The sequence below is a fragment of the Mirounga leonina genome, unplaced genomic scaffold (assembly GCF_011800145.1).
Source record: "Mirounga leonina isolate KUSES-001 unplaced genomic scaffold, KU_Mleo_1.0 Mir_176, whole genome shotgun sequence".
Classification (NCBI taxonomy): Eukaryota; Metazoa; Chordata; class Mammalia; order Carnivora; family Phocidae; genus Mirounga; species Mirounga leonina.
The window spans coordinates 34,648,082-34,662,304 of NW_023270454.1; the positions used below are offsets into that span (position 1 = coordinate 34,648,082).

The following is a 14,223-nucleotide window of genomic DNA, read 5'->3' on the forward strand; positions in this document are numbered from 1 at the left end:
CCCAAATGCCTATATTTGAGAATGAATGTATTAAATCCAAATGACGCGTCATTTTTAGATTACTGATATTATGCTGATTACTTATGATGTTAATATACTTGGTAATACAATCATTTATCAGCTAAACTTTAGGAATGCCTGAAGTGATATGTAAGTGTGCATTTAGCTGAATCTAAGCAACATATTTTGGCCTGATACTGGCACTGAAGCTGAATTTTCACGATCTTTAATTTAAATATCATTGTATTATTAAAGAAATGTTATCATTCTGTACCTACTGTTTTGTAAATTTAGTAGTAGGTCTTGAATATCTTGACATGCCAGCACATATAGATTTATATTCTTTTTTTTTTAAAGATTTTATTAATTTATTTGAGAGAGAGAGAATGAGAGAGAGAGCACACGAGAGGGGGGAGGGTCAGAGGGAGGAGCAGACTCCCTGCAGAGCAGGGAGCCCGATGCGGGACTCGATCCCGGGACTCCAGGATCATGACCCAAGCCGAAGGCAGTCGCCCAACCAACTGAGCCACCCAGGTGCCCGATTTATATTCTTTTTAAAGGCTACATGGTATTCTCTCTTATATGGTTGTACCATTGTTTATATATCTCTTTCTGTATTGGTGGATATTTAGTAGGCTATTTCCAATGTTTTATTTTTATAAACAGTGCTTCAGTATATAATTTTTATATCTTTCTGAGCTTTTCTGTATAAATTTTTTTCTTATGTGTATAATATTGTAGATGATATTTTTATAAGTGGTTGAATTATTGGGTCCTGCCTTTACTGAGATCTGTATGCCTCCCAACTCTCAGAGTGATTGGATATTTGAGATGAAAAAAGAACTGTCCAGTATCCAGGGTTATAGAGTATAACTTCATGCCAAAGTTCATACTCTTAGCCGTTCTTGTTTGAATTTTTTCTTTGCCTTCTTCCTAATACAGAGATGTAGAGTATGGTTTTAAAGCCTGGCTATACTTTTTTTCTCAGTTTCACTCTTCTCTTCTCATTGCCAAAATTGTCCCCTTGCCATATCAGCTTCTCTTTTCATTGATACTGTCTTTTCAGTTTTGTCTAAATATTTTCAGTAGTAATCATTCTCATTTCTTATATATTTGAAACTAAAATTCACTCAGGTTAAATGACCTTAAACTTTATGTAAGTTAGTTCCTAGCTGGGCATCTGTTCCTATATATTTAAACATTTAGCATAGAATATTTGAGATAGGAAATTTTTTTTCTGATTAACTCTCAAATAATAATAAAACACAGTAAACAGAGCTCCTGGATTCTTCAAACATTTTGGTTAGTAGAGATTTAACATATTCTGCTGAGTATCATTATTCTCCTTAAGAGATACGTATTACAATTAATTCCTACCACAGTTATAGTCCCCAAGGTATATTCAGTTTTTTTATTAGACTTTAAAACCTGCCTCTTGCTTATCAGAGCTTGCATTGTTTCATTTAAATAAATTTAATACCTGAAGTCTTTACTCTTTTGATTCTAGTATATCCACTGATACTTTTGTGAAAATTTGGTATTATTATATCATTTATCTCATTAAAATTAGCTTTATTGAAATATTTTATTATTTAGACAAATGTAATAATACAATAGCAACTGTTGTTTATCTGGAGATATTATATTTCAGGGAACAGAATTGCTATACTTCTTTTTTTACCTTTTTTTTTTTTTAAAGATTTTATTTATTTATTTGACAGAGAGAGACATAGCGAGAGCAGGAACACAAGCAGGGAGAGTGGGAGAGGGAGAAGCAGGCTTCCCGCAGATCAGGGAGCCCGATGTGGGGCTCGATCCCAGGACCCTGGGATCATGACCTGAGCCGAAGGCAGACGCTTAACGACTGAGCCACCCAGGCGCCCCTTCTTTTTTTACTTCTGTTACGTGTATTCAATTTAATTGTATTTGGTTATAACTGTGATAAAAAGAATTTTTCTAATGCACAAAATAAATTGTAGTCACTTAAGTTAAATGCACAGTTCTGAATCATATTTAAAACAAGGAGTTGTCCAAGGTAGCTTTTTCTGATAACCCCCTCTCTAATTTATGTACTGTTTCTTGAACATCTATATATTAATTAGGTTTGTGTTCTGTAAGCAATGGAATACACATCTAATAGCAACTGCATGAAACAGAGGTTTTATTTTTCTAACATAACAAGGAATTTGAGGTAGGCAGTTGCTGGTATTAATGGTTCTACTCAATAAGGCTTCAGGAGCTAAACACTTTCTACCTTTCCTTCTACCATTCTTAACATACTGGCTTTTTGTCTATGCTTGTGCTTGTAAGCCTCATGATATCAAGATGGCTACTGCACCTTTGGACATCACATCTTTGTTCTAGGGAGGGAAGAAGGTAGAAGAGCAAAAGGTTAGGCCAGCTACATCTGTTTTCCTTTTATCAAGCAAGCCAAAGCCTTCCAGGAACACCTTTCAGCACTTCTCTTACCTCTTTGCCTAGAACTTCTTATGGCTATTCCTATGCTAAAGATGCTGGAAAAGAGAGCATTTATCTTTCCAGTCTTTGTAGTGGCAGAAAACAAGAGAGGAAGGGGTTTAGGTGTTTGAGTTCTGTAATGTTTTTATACATGAAATTAATAGCTTTCAAAATAACTAATTACTGTTGCATTCCACTCTTTTTAAAAAAAGATTTTTTTTTAAAAAAGTAAGCTCTGTACCCAACATGGGGCTTGAAATCATGACCCTGAGAACAAGTTGCATGCCCTATGAACTGAGCCAGCCAGGCACCCCTGTTTCACTATTGAAATAAATATATATTCACTCATCAGTTATAAGACTTTGGGGGACAGATGCTCAGTTAACCAGTCTGTATTATTTGTCACAGTCTATTAAATACAGTTGTTATACAATGTCAAAAGCCTGGTTCAACTGCATTGGTACCTTGTGAGTTTAGGTAAGTTTATGTTTCAGGTTCCTCATCTATTAAGTGAAGATAATACAGGTTTTTTAGTGAGAGGTAATTAAAGATGATAATTCTTGTAAAGTGCTTAGCATAGTGTATAGCTTTAATCACTCAGTGCTTGTATGTTGTTTCTATTTTTAAATTATTATTTATTTTATTTTGTGTTAGGATTAAAAAAATTGAAATAGTACAGAAATAGAGTAAAAAAGTTTCTCCCAACTACTATTAACTGATTGATTTGTAATCATTATAGTTATCTGTTGCTGTGTAACAAATTATCCCAAAACTTTACAGCTTAAAACAGTAATAAATACCAGCTCACAGTTTCTGTGGGTCAGGAATTTGGGAGCAAACTGGCTGGACAGTTCTGACGTAGAGTCTATCATGAGGTTGCATTTCACATGCTGGCTGAGGTTGCAGTCATCTAAAGGCTCAACCGGGGCTGGAGGACCTGCTTCCAAGGCTACTTACATGATAGGCAAGTTGGTACAAGCTGTTGGCTGGAGACCTCAGTTCCTCTCCAAGTGGGCCTTTTATATAGCTGCTTGAATATCTTCATGACATGGTGACTGAATTTTTCTTAGCACGCGTGATACAAGGGAAGCCATTAAGTTCTTAATGACCTAGCCTTGAAAGTTAACCTCTTACTCCAGCTGAACTCTCTTGGCAGGTTGAACAACCCTAATTAAGTGTGGCAGGACAGCTGTCTTGCTGGAGTTGTGGACTGTAGAGGAAGGAACAGGACAGTTTGATTACTTTTGATTGTTCATATTTTCTTTTCCCCTAAAGTAATCTTAATTTGTCTTTTTCTTTGATTATTATATTCTGTGAATCATAGAAAGGAACATATGAAAAACAAATAGGTTACTTGAAACCATTCACCTGAAAATTTGAAAGGCCTACTGTTTGCCTAGAACAGATAAATCTGTGATATTCATACAAAAAGCTTCAATTCAATTATATTACATTATCCAATGTTTCTCAAAAAAGCTTTTGAAGAATGTTATTCCTTGAAAAGTTCTTATTCAGAAAAAACAATTCCATTGTCAGGTAAATTTTGGGAAATCCATGCATTGGTTATATATCTTTTTGAGATATATAATATATAGTAGCATATCTCTGGGAATTCTATCCTGTAAACATTTCTAGCCTTGTTAATCCAGTATTTCTCAGACCTCATGGAAACTTTTTACTTAATACTGCTTTTGTAGACATATGTAGTTCAGTGAAATTTTTTAATTCTTGTGAATGGTACAGTGAACAGTGAGAGGGGAGATGTTATTTGCTACTTTCTAGTACATGTGGGGATTTTGAAAACTATGAAGAGGATAATCATTATCAGTAAAACATGCTTTTTTGACTAATTTATAGATAGTGAAGTTTTTCTTCTAGTTTCCTTGTATTCCATGACTTTGCCATCTTAATTCTACATTGTTGCCTCTAGTTGGAGGATCTTACTTTTCACTCGCCTTTGATACAAATGCAAATGGCTTGAGCTTTTTTATTTTTATTTTTTTTTTAAGATTTGCTTTGAACTTTAGGTTTATTAAGACATTCAGTTAAATTCACCTTTTTTTTTTTTTAAAGATTTTATTAATTTATTTGACAGAGAGAGACAGCGAGAGCAGGAACACAAGCAGGGGGAGTGGGAGAGGGAGGAGCAGGGAGCCCCATGTGGGACTTGATCCCAGGACCCTGGGATCATGACCTGAGCGGAAGGCAGACGCTTAACGACTGAGCCACCCAGGCGCCCTAAATTCACCCTTTTTAGGTGTGTAGTTTTATGAAATTAAATTTGGCAGATGGATATATTTGTGTATCCGGTATCACAATCAAGATACCGAATATTTCATTGCTTCCCAAAAGTCTTCTCATGTTTTTTTTTTGTGGTTAATTCTGTGCCTCTGTCCCCAGCCCCTGGCAACCACTGATCCAGTTTCTCTTCCTATACTTTTGCCTTTTCCAGAATATCATATAATTGGAATCATAGAATATGTAGCTTTTGTGTCTAGCTTCTTTGACTTGGCATAATGTTTTTGATATTAATTCACATTGTTAATGTTATCAGTAACTTGTTCCTTATTGCTGATTATTATTATGTTGTATGGTTGTATCACAACTTGTTTATCCTTTTACTAGTTGGTAGACATTTGAATGTTTATAGTTTTTGTGATTATGAATAAAGCTTTTGTAAATATTCATGTACAGATTTTTATGTGGACAAATGCTTTATGAAATGGGTTGTCAGGATCCATAGGTCTTTCGGCTCTGTTATATTCAACGTGAGACTTGTGGCATAGATTCCAGATAGCTACTGTAGTGCTTGCCATTTTTCAGTAGCTTATGTAAGTGGAAGGAGGAAAGTTGCAAAGATGAGTTGTGTTCTTTCCTTTAAGAGTAATAGCCCAGCAGTTGCACATATTACTGCCCGTCCTCTTTGGTCAGAACTTGGTGACATGGCTGGTAACTTCAAGGGAAGTGAAACTTCTGGAAAGTGAAATTTTTTGCTTGGGCCTCATGTACCAAACTAGAAACTCTTTTATTATGGAAGAAGAAGAAAAAGTGAATTGGGAGACATTATAACCTGTGCCACAGCATTGTAATTATCCCTCCACTTCTCCCTATTAGTAAGTTTCTAGTGACTTTAAACATGTATAGGGTCACATTCACTTCGGAATGGATTCCTAGGGATAAATTGGATATGTTGACATTAGGACTTTTCAAAAGTAAATATATTTTTGAAGGATGCACATAAATAAAAGAAGTTTACTTTTTACTTGGCTTGTTTTATAAACAAGTAGATAGGGCCAGAGAAAAAAGGTGATTTGTCATAAGAAGTAGAAAATATCTAGTTAGGGGCATAAGCTGTGATTGTACTCTGTCCAGTTTTTCTGCTATACCTTACTCTGGCCATATCTTTGAGGAAAAATTTAGCAAGATTCCAGGGAAAATGTAGCTTTAAATACTTTGAAGTATTAGAATTTTCTATGTATTACAGTCTTTCCAGTTGTATAAATCTTTTGAAGAGAAGATAATTATTTTTGGTCCATATGTGTTTCTTGGTTTTCTGAAAATACAAGTGACTTAGGTTTAGTGACATTTAATTTTAGCTTAAAGTATTTTATTAATATAACCACTGATGAAAGTAATCATCATGCCCAATTAAAATCCTAATTCAAAACTTGTGAAGGTTTATTTGAATTCTTTGAATAATATGCTTTAAAATTTCTATAATCTTGTACATTAAACTATAACCTGTAGAAAGCATGTTATGCCACCCTGAAGGTTGCTATAAAAATTGTTTATGAAGTTCAGGCCAAGACTAAAATATGTTGAAATGGAGAGTTGTGAAAATGTTCTATATAACATAGGAGACCAAATCATGCTAAAATGCAGAAAAAGACTATACATCAGTTTCTAGGCTACATTATTCAGAAAAATACAACCATAAAAAAGGTAATAAGATTACATTTTCACATTTCATGGCTAGTAAAATGCATTAGGCTGCTCAGATATTCATAACTTATTGTGACATTCGGGAAGATTACATTTTGTAGTGCAGAGCCATTACTACAGCTCAGATAATAACTAGCCAATGCCTAGACTTGGATTATGATCCTTGTCATTGAAAACAAATTTGTGTTTTGAAGGTTGATCAGCTTCAAATAACTATTAGAAAGGGTTAACATGACATACTGTAGACCCTGTGCATGCTTTTTAGGTATAATAGATATGCATACATATAGTATATCAAATATGCCACACATTTGTATGTACCGATTTCTGCCATCAATTTTCTCCTTGAAAGGTATATTTTATAATATTTAAAGCAATGGAGAAATATTTAAAACACCTGTCTGGATACTGCTCTCACACTGTAAACTCAATTTAAAAGCTGGTGAAATATTTGGGGTTTTTTGGAAATTACTTTCAAAAATTAATTCTGTAGCTTCTTGTAAGGGTGGTTACTGGTGGAAATAAACAGATTAAAATGGAAGATTGATGTAAGTAATATTAGGGTGAAGGTAAGGTCTCCTAAATTAGTTGCAACTAGATTTTTGACCTGTTTAGACCTGTGTGGGTATGTCCAAACATGTATCTACTAAGAACTCTCCCTTTTCTCTTCCCCCCAGATGCTCAGTTGCCTTTTCAGAGGCAATCACTATTTAGTTTCTTGTGTATCACTCTTATGTATATGCCTATGTATATTCATGTTTTACATTTATATTGTAGCCTACCGTTCACCACATTTTTTTTCCATCTTGATATTCTCATTTAAATAATGTATTTTAGAGATTTTTTTCATGTCAGATGGAGCTGCCTCATTCTTTTCATTGGCTGCATCATATTCCATTATATAGTTATATACGACTTTATTAACTATTACCTGATAATGTTTTTTGGGGGGATCGTTGCTTTTATTTTCTGTTCAAAGTATGTTACAATGAAGGTTTTGTATCCAACATCATTACCTAAATGTATCCGTAGGATAAATTTCTAGTTGTTAAGGTAGCTGTTTGTGTGTTGCTTCTTCTATTTAACATAATTCCTTTTAGGTTTGTTTGTTTGTCTGTCTGTCTGTCTGTCTGTCTGTCTGTCTGTCTGTCTATCTACCTACCTACCTACCTACCTACCTACCTACCTACCTAGCTTTTGCAAGAGGAGATTGACTTATATTGGTAACTGTGTTAGTAGTTCCAATACCAAATATTTTTCTCATTTATGGTAATTTTTCAGTTGAAGTACTTGGTTTTCCAGATATATATCACATCATCTCAAAGTAATTATAATTTAAATTCCTCCATTCTGGTACTTATATGTTGCTGCCTTTTGACTAAATGTATCTTCTGTGCCTCCAGAATAATATCAAATGATAGTGATGAAAGTCACATTCTAACCTTGTGTCTGACTTTCATGAGACTCATTCCAGTTTTCCTATGCGAGCATGATGCTGGCTTTTCAGGTGTGATTGATATATTTTATTATTAAAGGAAGTCTTTTACAAATAATAATAAAGTATGATGGAAATATAAAACCACCATTTAGCAATGCCACAGTAATAATAGTTACAGGTAAGATCCATTAATGGATCTTAAAACTTAAAATCCATTTATGGATGCATAAAACTGGAATAAACTATTTGGTTGTGTCTTACTCTTTTATGAGCTATTGGATTTTGTTGTGAAAAGTATGACGAGAAACAAGTTACTTGCATAGTCTTAAGGTGTTTTCCACAGATATATAATGATTTAAATATGAAATATAGTAACTTTATTTATTTAAAGATTTTATTTATTTATTTGAGAGAGTGAGAGAGAGAGAGCACGAGCAGGGAGAAGGAGAGGAAGAAGCAGACTCCCCTGCTGAGTGGGGAGCCTGATGCGGGGCTCGATCTCAAGACCTTGAGATCATGACCTGAGTCGAAGGCAGACGCTTAACCAACTGAGCCACCTAGGCGCCCCTGTTGTAACTTTAAAATGGAAAAAAATCTGACCATCTTAAACAGGTGATCAAAGCTAACTTTACCAGTAGTTTGGCATATTTATATTAGGTGCCATTGAAAATGATATGCTAAGGACATACATCACTTCTGGAATACTTTTGCTAAAAATGCATAACCTGAATTTAAACTTGAAAAAAACTTCCATAGTGGAAGAGTCTATAAAATATCTGGTAAATATGCTTCAAAAGCATCAAAATCATGAAAGTCAAAGAAGGCCTATGCAATGGTTTCAGTATGGAGAAGACCAAAGGGATGCTGATCATGGATCAGAAAAAGGATTCTAGTGTGACAAGTGGCAACATTTGAGTAAGATCTATAGATTTGTCAGTAGTATTTATCAATGTTAAGTTTATGGTTTTAATGATTTTATTATGATTATATAATATACTCATTTGGGAAAGCTGGGTAAAGGGTATACAGGAATTCTACACTATTTTGCAACTTTTTGAATATTTGAAATTATTTCAGGATGAAAAGTTAAAGACAGGACAAGCAGATAATATTCACACAACCAAATAAAAAAAAGAGTTTTTACATATTTAACAGAATTTTTGGGTGGACTGGGGAACTAAACGTGTACTTTATAGCCACGACCATGTAGCTAGGAGAATTGGCCCAATGACACCAAGGGGCTCTTTTAGCAGAAACCCAGCTCTCCTTTGCTTATGCTAAATGTTCCTGATGATACAAAGAATTGTACGCTAAAATCTCTGCCAGAGCTTTCCCAGAAGAATCAAATGCTTTTACCACTGCACTAGCCAGGAATTCCTATCTCCCTACATGCAGATGCTGCCTCATGTTGTTCATTTTTCCATTTTTTCTTTCTCTTTCCACTGTGTATCTTTGGCAGAACCTGGGAGATATCAGTCCTTGGCTACAAGGAGTTTTAATTGATTTTCTAATTCTGAACTTTCCCTGCTTTTCTGGTGTAAACTCTATTTGGTTGTGTCTGTTATTCTTTTATGAGCTGTTGGCTTTTGTTTTGTAAAGTTCACTTTCTCCTACTTCTTGACCACTTTTTGGGTTTAGGAATGCATAGTGAAATTCCAGAAGGACAAGAGTGTAGATGAATCATGTATGTAGTATTTCTGACAGGTATCTTTTAGAAATCTAGTTGATAAAGATAGCTCTGCAAAGGTAATTCTAAAAGTATTTTAATTCTTTTAAACTCTTGGGATTTGTTAAAATTTAAAAAACTCCTCTGTGGGAGGATGCTGTGGGTGAGATGGCGTTGTGGGGATAGGTCAGTATATCTTTCTCTGGATGGGTTTTTTGATAGTATCAATGAAATAAATTTTCTTGATTACTTCTTTGGGTGTATGATTATATTTAAGTTATCCTAGTTATTGACAGGGAAGGAAGGGTATTAAAATCGGTAGGTAAAATAAACTAGGAATTTGGCAAATATGAACTCTAAGTTCTGTGTCCACTCTGAGCATTTTTAGCTTTTCATTTCTGTTGTGAGCTGGTATTTTGTATAAGCAGCAAAGCACTTCTAGGTTGCTGTGGATAGTTCACAGAGTTTATAATTCATAAATACTGAATTAGAAGCAGTTAATAGAGCTAAAAGTGAGATCTTTATTGGTATCAGGGCAGTAGGTAGTGATTTAGCAAAGACATCCTGTATTTGTTTCTGTTGAAAAATATTTCCATTTTTATATTGTAAGTCTTACTTGACTTTGTGCTATCTTAACTTGAAGGTTTCTTTAGAATCTTTATTTTTTAGAGCTGTGTGTGTGTGTTTATGGACCCTTTTGTTGTAAAGGGTAGAGAATACTGTGTATGGGTAGTTACTGGTTAGGAGTGTGCTCTAGTTATATCGAAAAAGCACTAATGTTTTTAATTTTTCCCCCCTTTTTGGAAGCTGGTAGGAGGGCAGTTTGATTTGGAAATGAATTTCATTATCCAAGAAGGTGAGAGTATCATCTGCATGGTGGACCTACTAGAAAAATGTGACATTACTTGCCAAGCAGAAGTCTGGAGCATGTTTACGGCGATTCTGAAGAAAAGCATACGAAATCTTCAAGTCTGCACTGAAGTAGGCCTTGTTGAGAAAGTGCTCGGGAAAATTGAAAAAGTTGACAATATGATAGCAGGTATGATTTTTTTCTGTAGTACAGTGGATGTGAAGAAATAAAGTTTGATTCTTAAATACTGTATTTCTCATTTCGTAATATTTATTTCAGAAATATTTGAGTATCTACCATGTGTGGAACTTTAGTGTTCAAACTCTTAAATAAGCACAGTATATTTTAATCATTGAAGAAATATAAATTGATTGTTTTATTGTTTTCTTTTGTTTCCAGATCTTTTAGTTGACATGTTGGGAGTGCTGGCTAGCTATAATTTGACCGTTCGAGAACTAAAGCTATTCTTCAGTAAACTTCAAGGAACTAAAGGACAATGGGTAAAAAAATGAGTACCCTTTGATATTTGAAAGTATTCCTCTCCTCAAACACATTAGTGGCTTTTAAGCAACTGTTATTATTCTACCGGGGTAAATGTAAAATTGAAGGGAAGAGATAAAATAAAATAGCGTTTAGGTCTGTACAGCTACTTTTGCCATGACCTGACACAGGTGCAGAGTAAGAGAACTGGGTGTTCCAGGCAGGCTAAAACTTGGCCCTTCTTCAAACTCTTAGTCTTCAAATATACATTTAACATTTATTAGAGGAAAAGGGTAAGGATAGAGAAGGAAGAGTGTTTGGTAGCAGCACCTAGATTCTTTATTGACCTGAGTAGTTTAGCTGTCGCCCTTAAACTTGAATAACCCACTCAGTGAACACAAGCTGTGCAGTTAATTGGATCCACCCTCCACAGATTCAATTTAGCGGTCCTTTTCAATAAATGGCAGAAGTGGTCAACTTATTTTAAACTCCGGGTGCGTTAACAAACTGTTTCTTCCTACCACTTGGTTACTTACTTCTTAGAGGAGTACTAATAAATATTTTCTCCATTTTTGTTGCATTTCTAGGCTTATTTTAGTGCCCTTTAGAGATCATTGCCCACAGCACTGCTTAGCCACAGCTGATCCTTAATCTAGCTCTGTTGAAATATATTTAAATTGGTGCGTTGCAATTGTACACTCTAGTTTATTGTGTTAAAGTGGTTAGATTCAGGCTTCTTTTTATCAAGCTTTAGCTCTCTGGCTACTTTTAAGATTTCATCATTGGGGGTGCCTGGCTGGCTCAGTTGGTAGGACATGCGACTCTTGATCTCAGGGTCTTGAGTTCAAGCCCCATGTGTTGGGTGTGGAGCTTACTTAAAAAAAAAAAAAAGATTTCATTATTGATTTTTGGCGGTTTTATTGTTTCTTGGTATGGTTTACCTTGTGTTTATTCTTATTACAGTTCTGGTGTCTGTGTGTTTATAATATAATTTTCAGCAAATTTGGAAATATTTTGGTCATTATTTCTTTAAATATCATTTTCTTGTCCCTCCCTCCTTTTTTGGGACTCTAATTACATGTATGTTAGCTCTCTTGATAATGTCTGGTAGGTCACTCAGATCTTTTCACTTTTTTTTTTTTAGCTTTTTCTCTTTGTGCTTCATTTTAGATTGCTTTTGTTACTGTATTTTTAAGGTAATTGCTCTTCTGCAGTGTGTTGATTCTATCCATTAAAATTTTCAGATTTCAGATTTCAGATTTTTTTATTTCTAAAAAAATCTCTTTAGGTCTTTTTAGTATCTTCTGTTTTTCCTCATTATGTTCATGTTTTCCTTTAAATCCTTGGGACTTTTGAGCATATTTATAATAATAATAGTAATAATAGTTGATTTCATGTTATTATCTACTGAGTCTATCATCTTTGTCATTTTCTTTTTATTTATTTATTTATTTATTTATTTGTCATTTTCTAGATCAGTTTTTTACTCACTGATTTTGCTTCTGCTGACAGGTCATATTTTCCTTCTAATGCTAGTGATTTTAGATCGAGTGATATTAGATATAGTGAATTGTTCCTTGTTGAGTGCTGGATTTTGTCATATCCCTTTTCAGATTGTTAGACTGTTTTTGCAGGCAGATAAATTATTTGTGGATCACTTTACCCTTCCAGGCTAGTTTAAAAGTTTTCTTTTGGTCAGGTCCAGATTGGCTGTTATTCTAGGTCTAGTTTAGCCTCCTTATTGAGGCCTGATTCTTTTAGGGTCTCAGTGAATGACCCTAAGTCTCAGGTATGGGATAAGAGGTAGTGTAACACCGTGGTCTCTACGTAGTGCCTCGTAGGGTCTCAAACAATTTCTGGCTGTATAGTAGCTGTGGGATTTCTTTGACTTATAGGTGTTAATATCTTGGCCTCACCTTGTTCAGTTTTATGGTAGGTTTGAATAGTTTGATATTAAGCCAAGGAGGCAGTACAGATTTCTGGAGCTTCCTGTCTGCATAGCTCTTTTCTCTGTAGTACTCTGCCTTGAAGCTTTTATCTACCTCAGACTACCCATATTCCATCAAGTCAATGAGACCTTCACGTTCTATTTTGTTTCCCTCTTCCTGTGCAGTGATAGAAATTGCATCCTGGTAGAAAGTCTGGTAATCTCACGGCTCATTTGGTTTCCTTTTTCTCAAGTATAACAGTCTTGAGCTACCTCTTCTTCCATGTCTAAAAACATGTAAAATGTATGTTTCATACATTTTATCCAGTGTTCTGGTTGTTTATGGTGCTTTGATAAGTCTAGGTCCTGTTAGTGTATCATGTCAAGAAGAGGAAGTACAGATCTTCAACTTACAGTGGGGTTCCATCCTGATAAACCCATTGTAAATTGAAAATGTCAAAAGTTGAAAATGCATTTAATAAACCTACCCTACCAAACAACATAGCTTAGCCTAACCTATCTTAAATGTGCTCAGAACACTTACATTGGCCTACAGTTGGGCAAAGTCATGTAACACAAAACCTATCTTATAGTATAGTGTTGAATATCTTATGTAACTTATTGAATACTGTATTGAAAGTGCAAAACAGAATAGTTGTGTGGGTACAGAATGGTTGTAAGTGTATCAGTTTTTTACCTTTGTGATTTTGTGGCTGACTGGGATCTGTGGCTTACTGCCACTGCCCAGTGTCATAAGAGTATTGTACTGCATATTGCATATCATGAGCCTGGGAAAAGATCAAACTTCAAAGTACTATTTCTACTGAATGCATATAGCTTTCACATCATTGTGAAGTAAAGTCATAAGTTGAACTGTCAGAAGTCAAGGACGGTCTATATGCTGGTTTCATTTTAGTTTTGATTCTATTCAGTGTATTTATTGTGAATATATAATTAATACATTTTTGTTGGTGAATATAGAAAACTCTGAGAAAATAGCAGAGGATATGAATAGATGTTTATTTATAGAGATAGAAACCCCACAATCAAGTAAACACAAAATCACTAATAACTAGAGATGTTCAAATTAAAACAATATTGATATGTCACCTTATGTCTATTAGTATTGAGGATTATAAAGTTGGATAATAGCAAATATAATTGTGGAATAGGGTTATTTTATTTAATTTTTTTTTGGTGGGGTCAGCATTTATATTTATTAGCTGATTTGCAGCTTTGCTTTGTTTCAGCAAGTTAAGTCTTTGCATCAGTAGTTGAAACAGAAAATTATTTGATTCACTAATTATATTTTGGAACTGTTTTCACACTAATGGTAGTAATGATAGCACAAGAGAGACCATAGCCTACTTTTAAACTAGCTTAGGGGCACCTGGGTGGCTCAGTCGTTAAGCATCTGCCTTCCGCTCAGGTCATGATCCCAGGGTCCTGGGATTGAGCCCCAC

At 34.7% G+C, this 14,223-nt stretch overlaps 1 protein-coding gene across 4 annotated transcripts in view; it reads left to right on the forward strand.

The window, feature by feature from the left end:
• Positions 1-14,223, forward strand: part of LRBA (LPS responsive beige-like anchor protein) — an 834,672-nt gene that overhangs the window by 146,738 nt on the left and 673,711 nt on the right. For all 4 annotated transcript variants that reach the window (XM_035022918.1, XM_035022919.1, XM_035022917.1 and 1 more), the window contains 2 exons: positions 10,311-10,542; positions 10,753-10,853. In XM_035022918.1, coding sequence (XP_034878809.1) covers positions 10,311-10,542; positions 10,753-10,853 — 333 coding nt within the window. The remainder of the gene's footprint in view (positions 1-10,310; positions 10,543-10,752; positions 10,854-14,223) is intronic.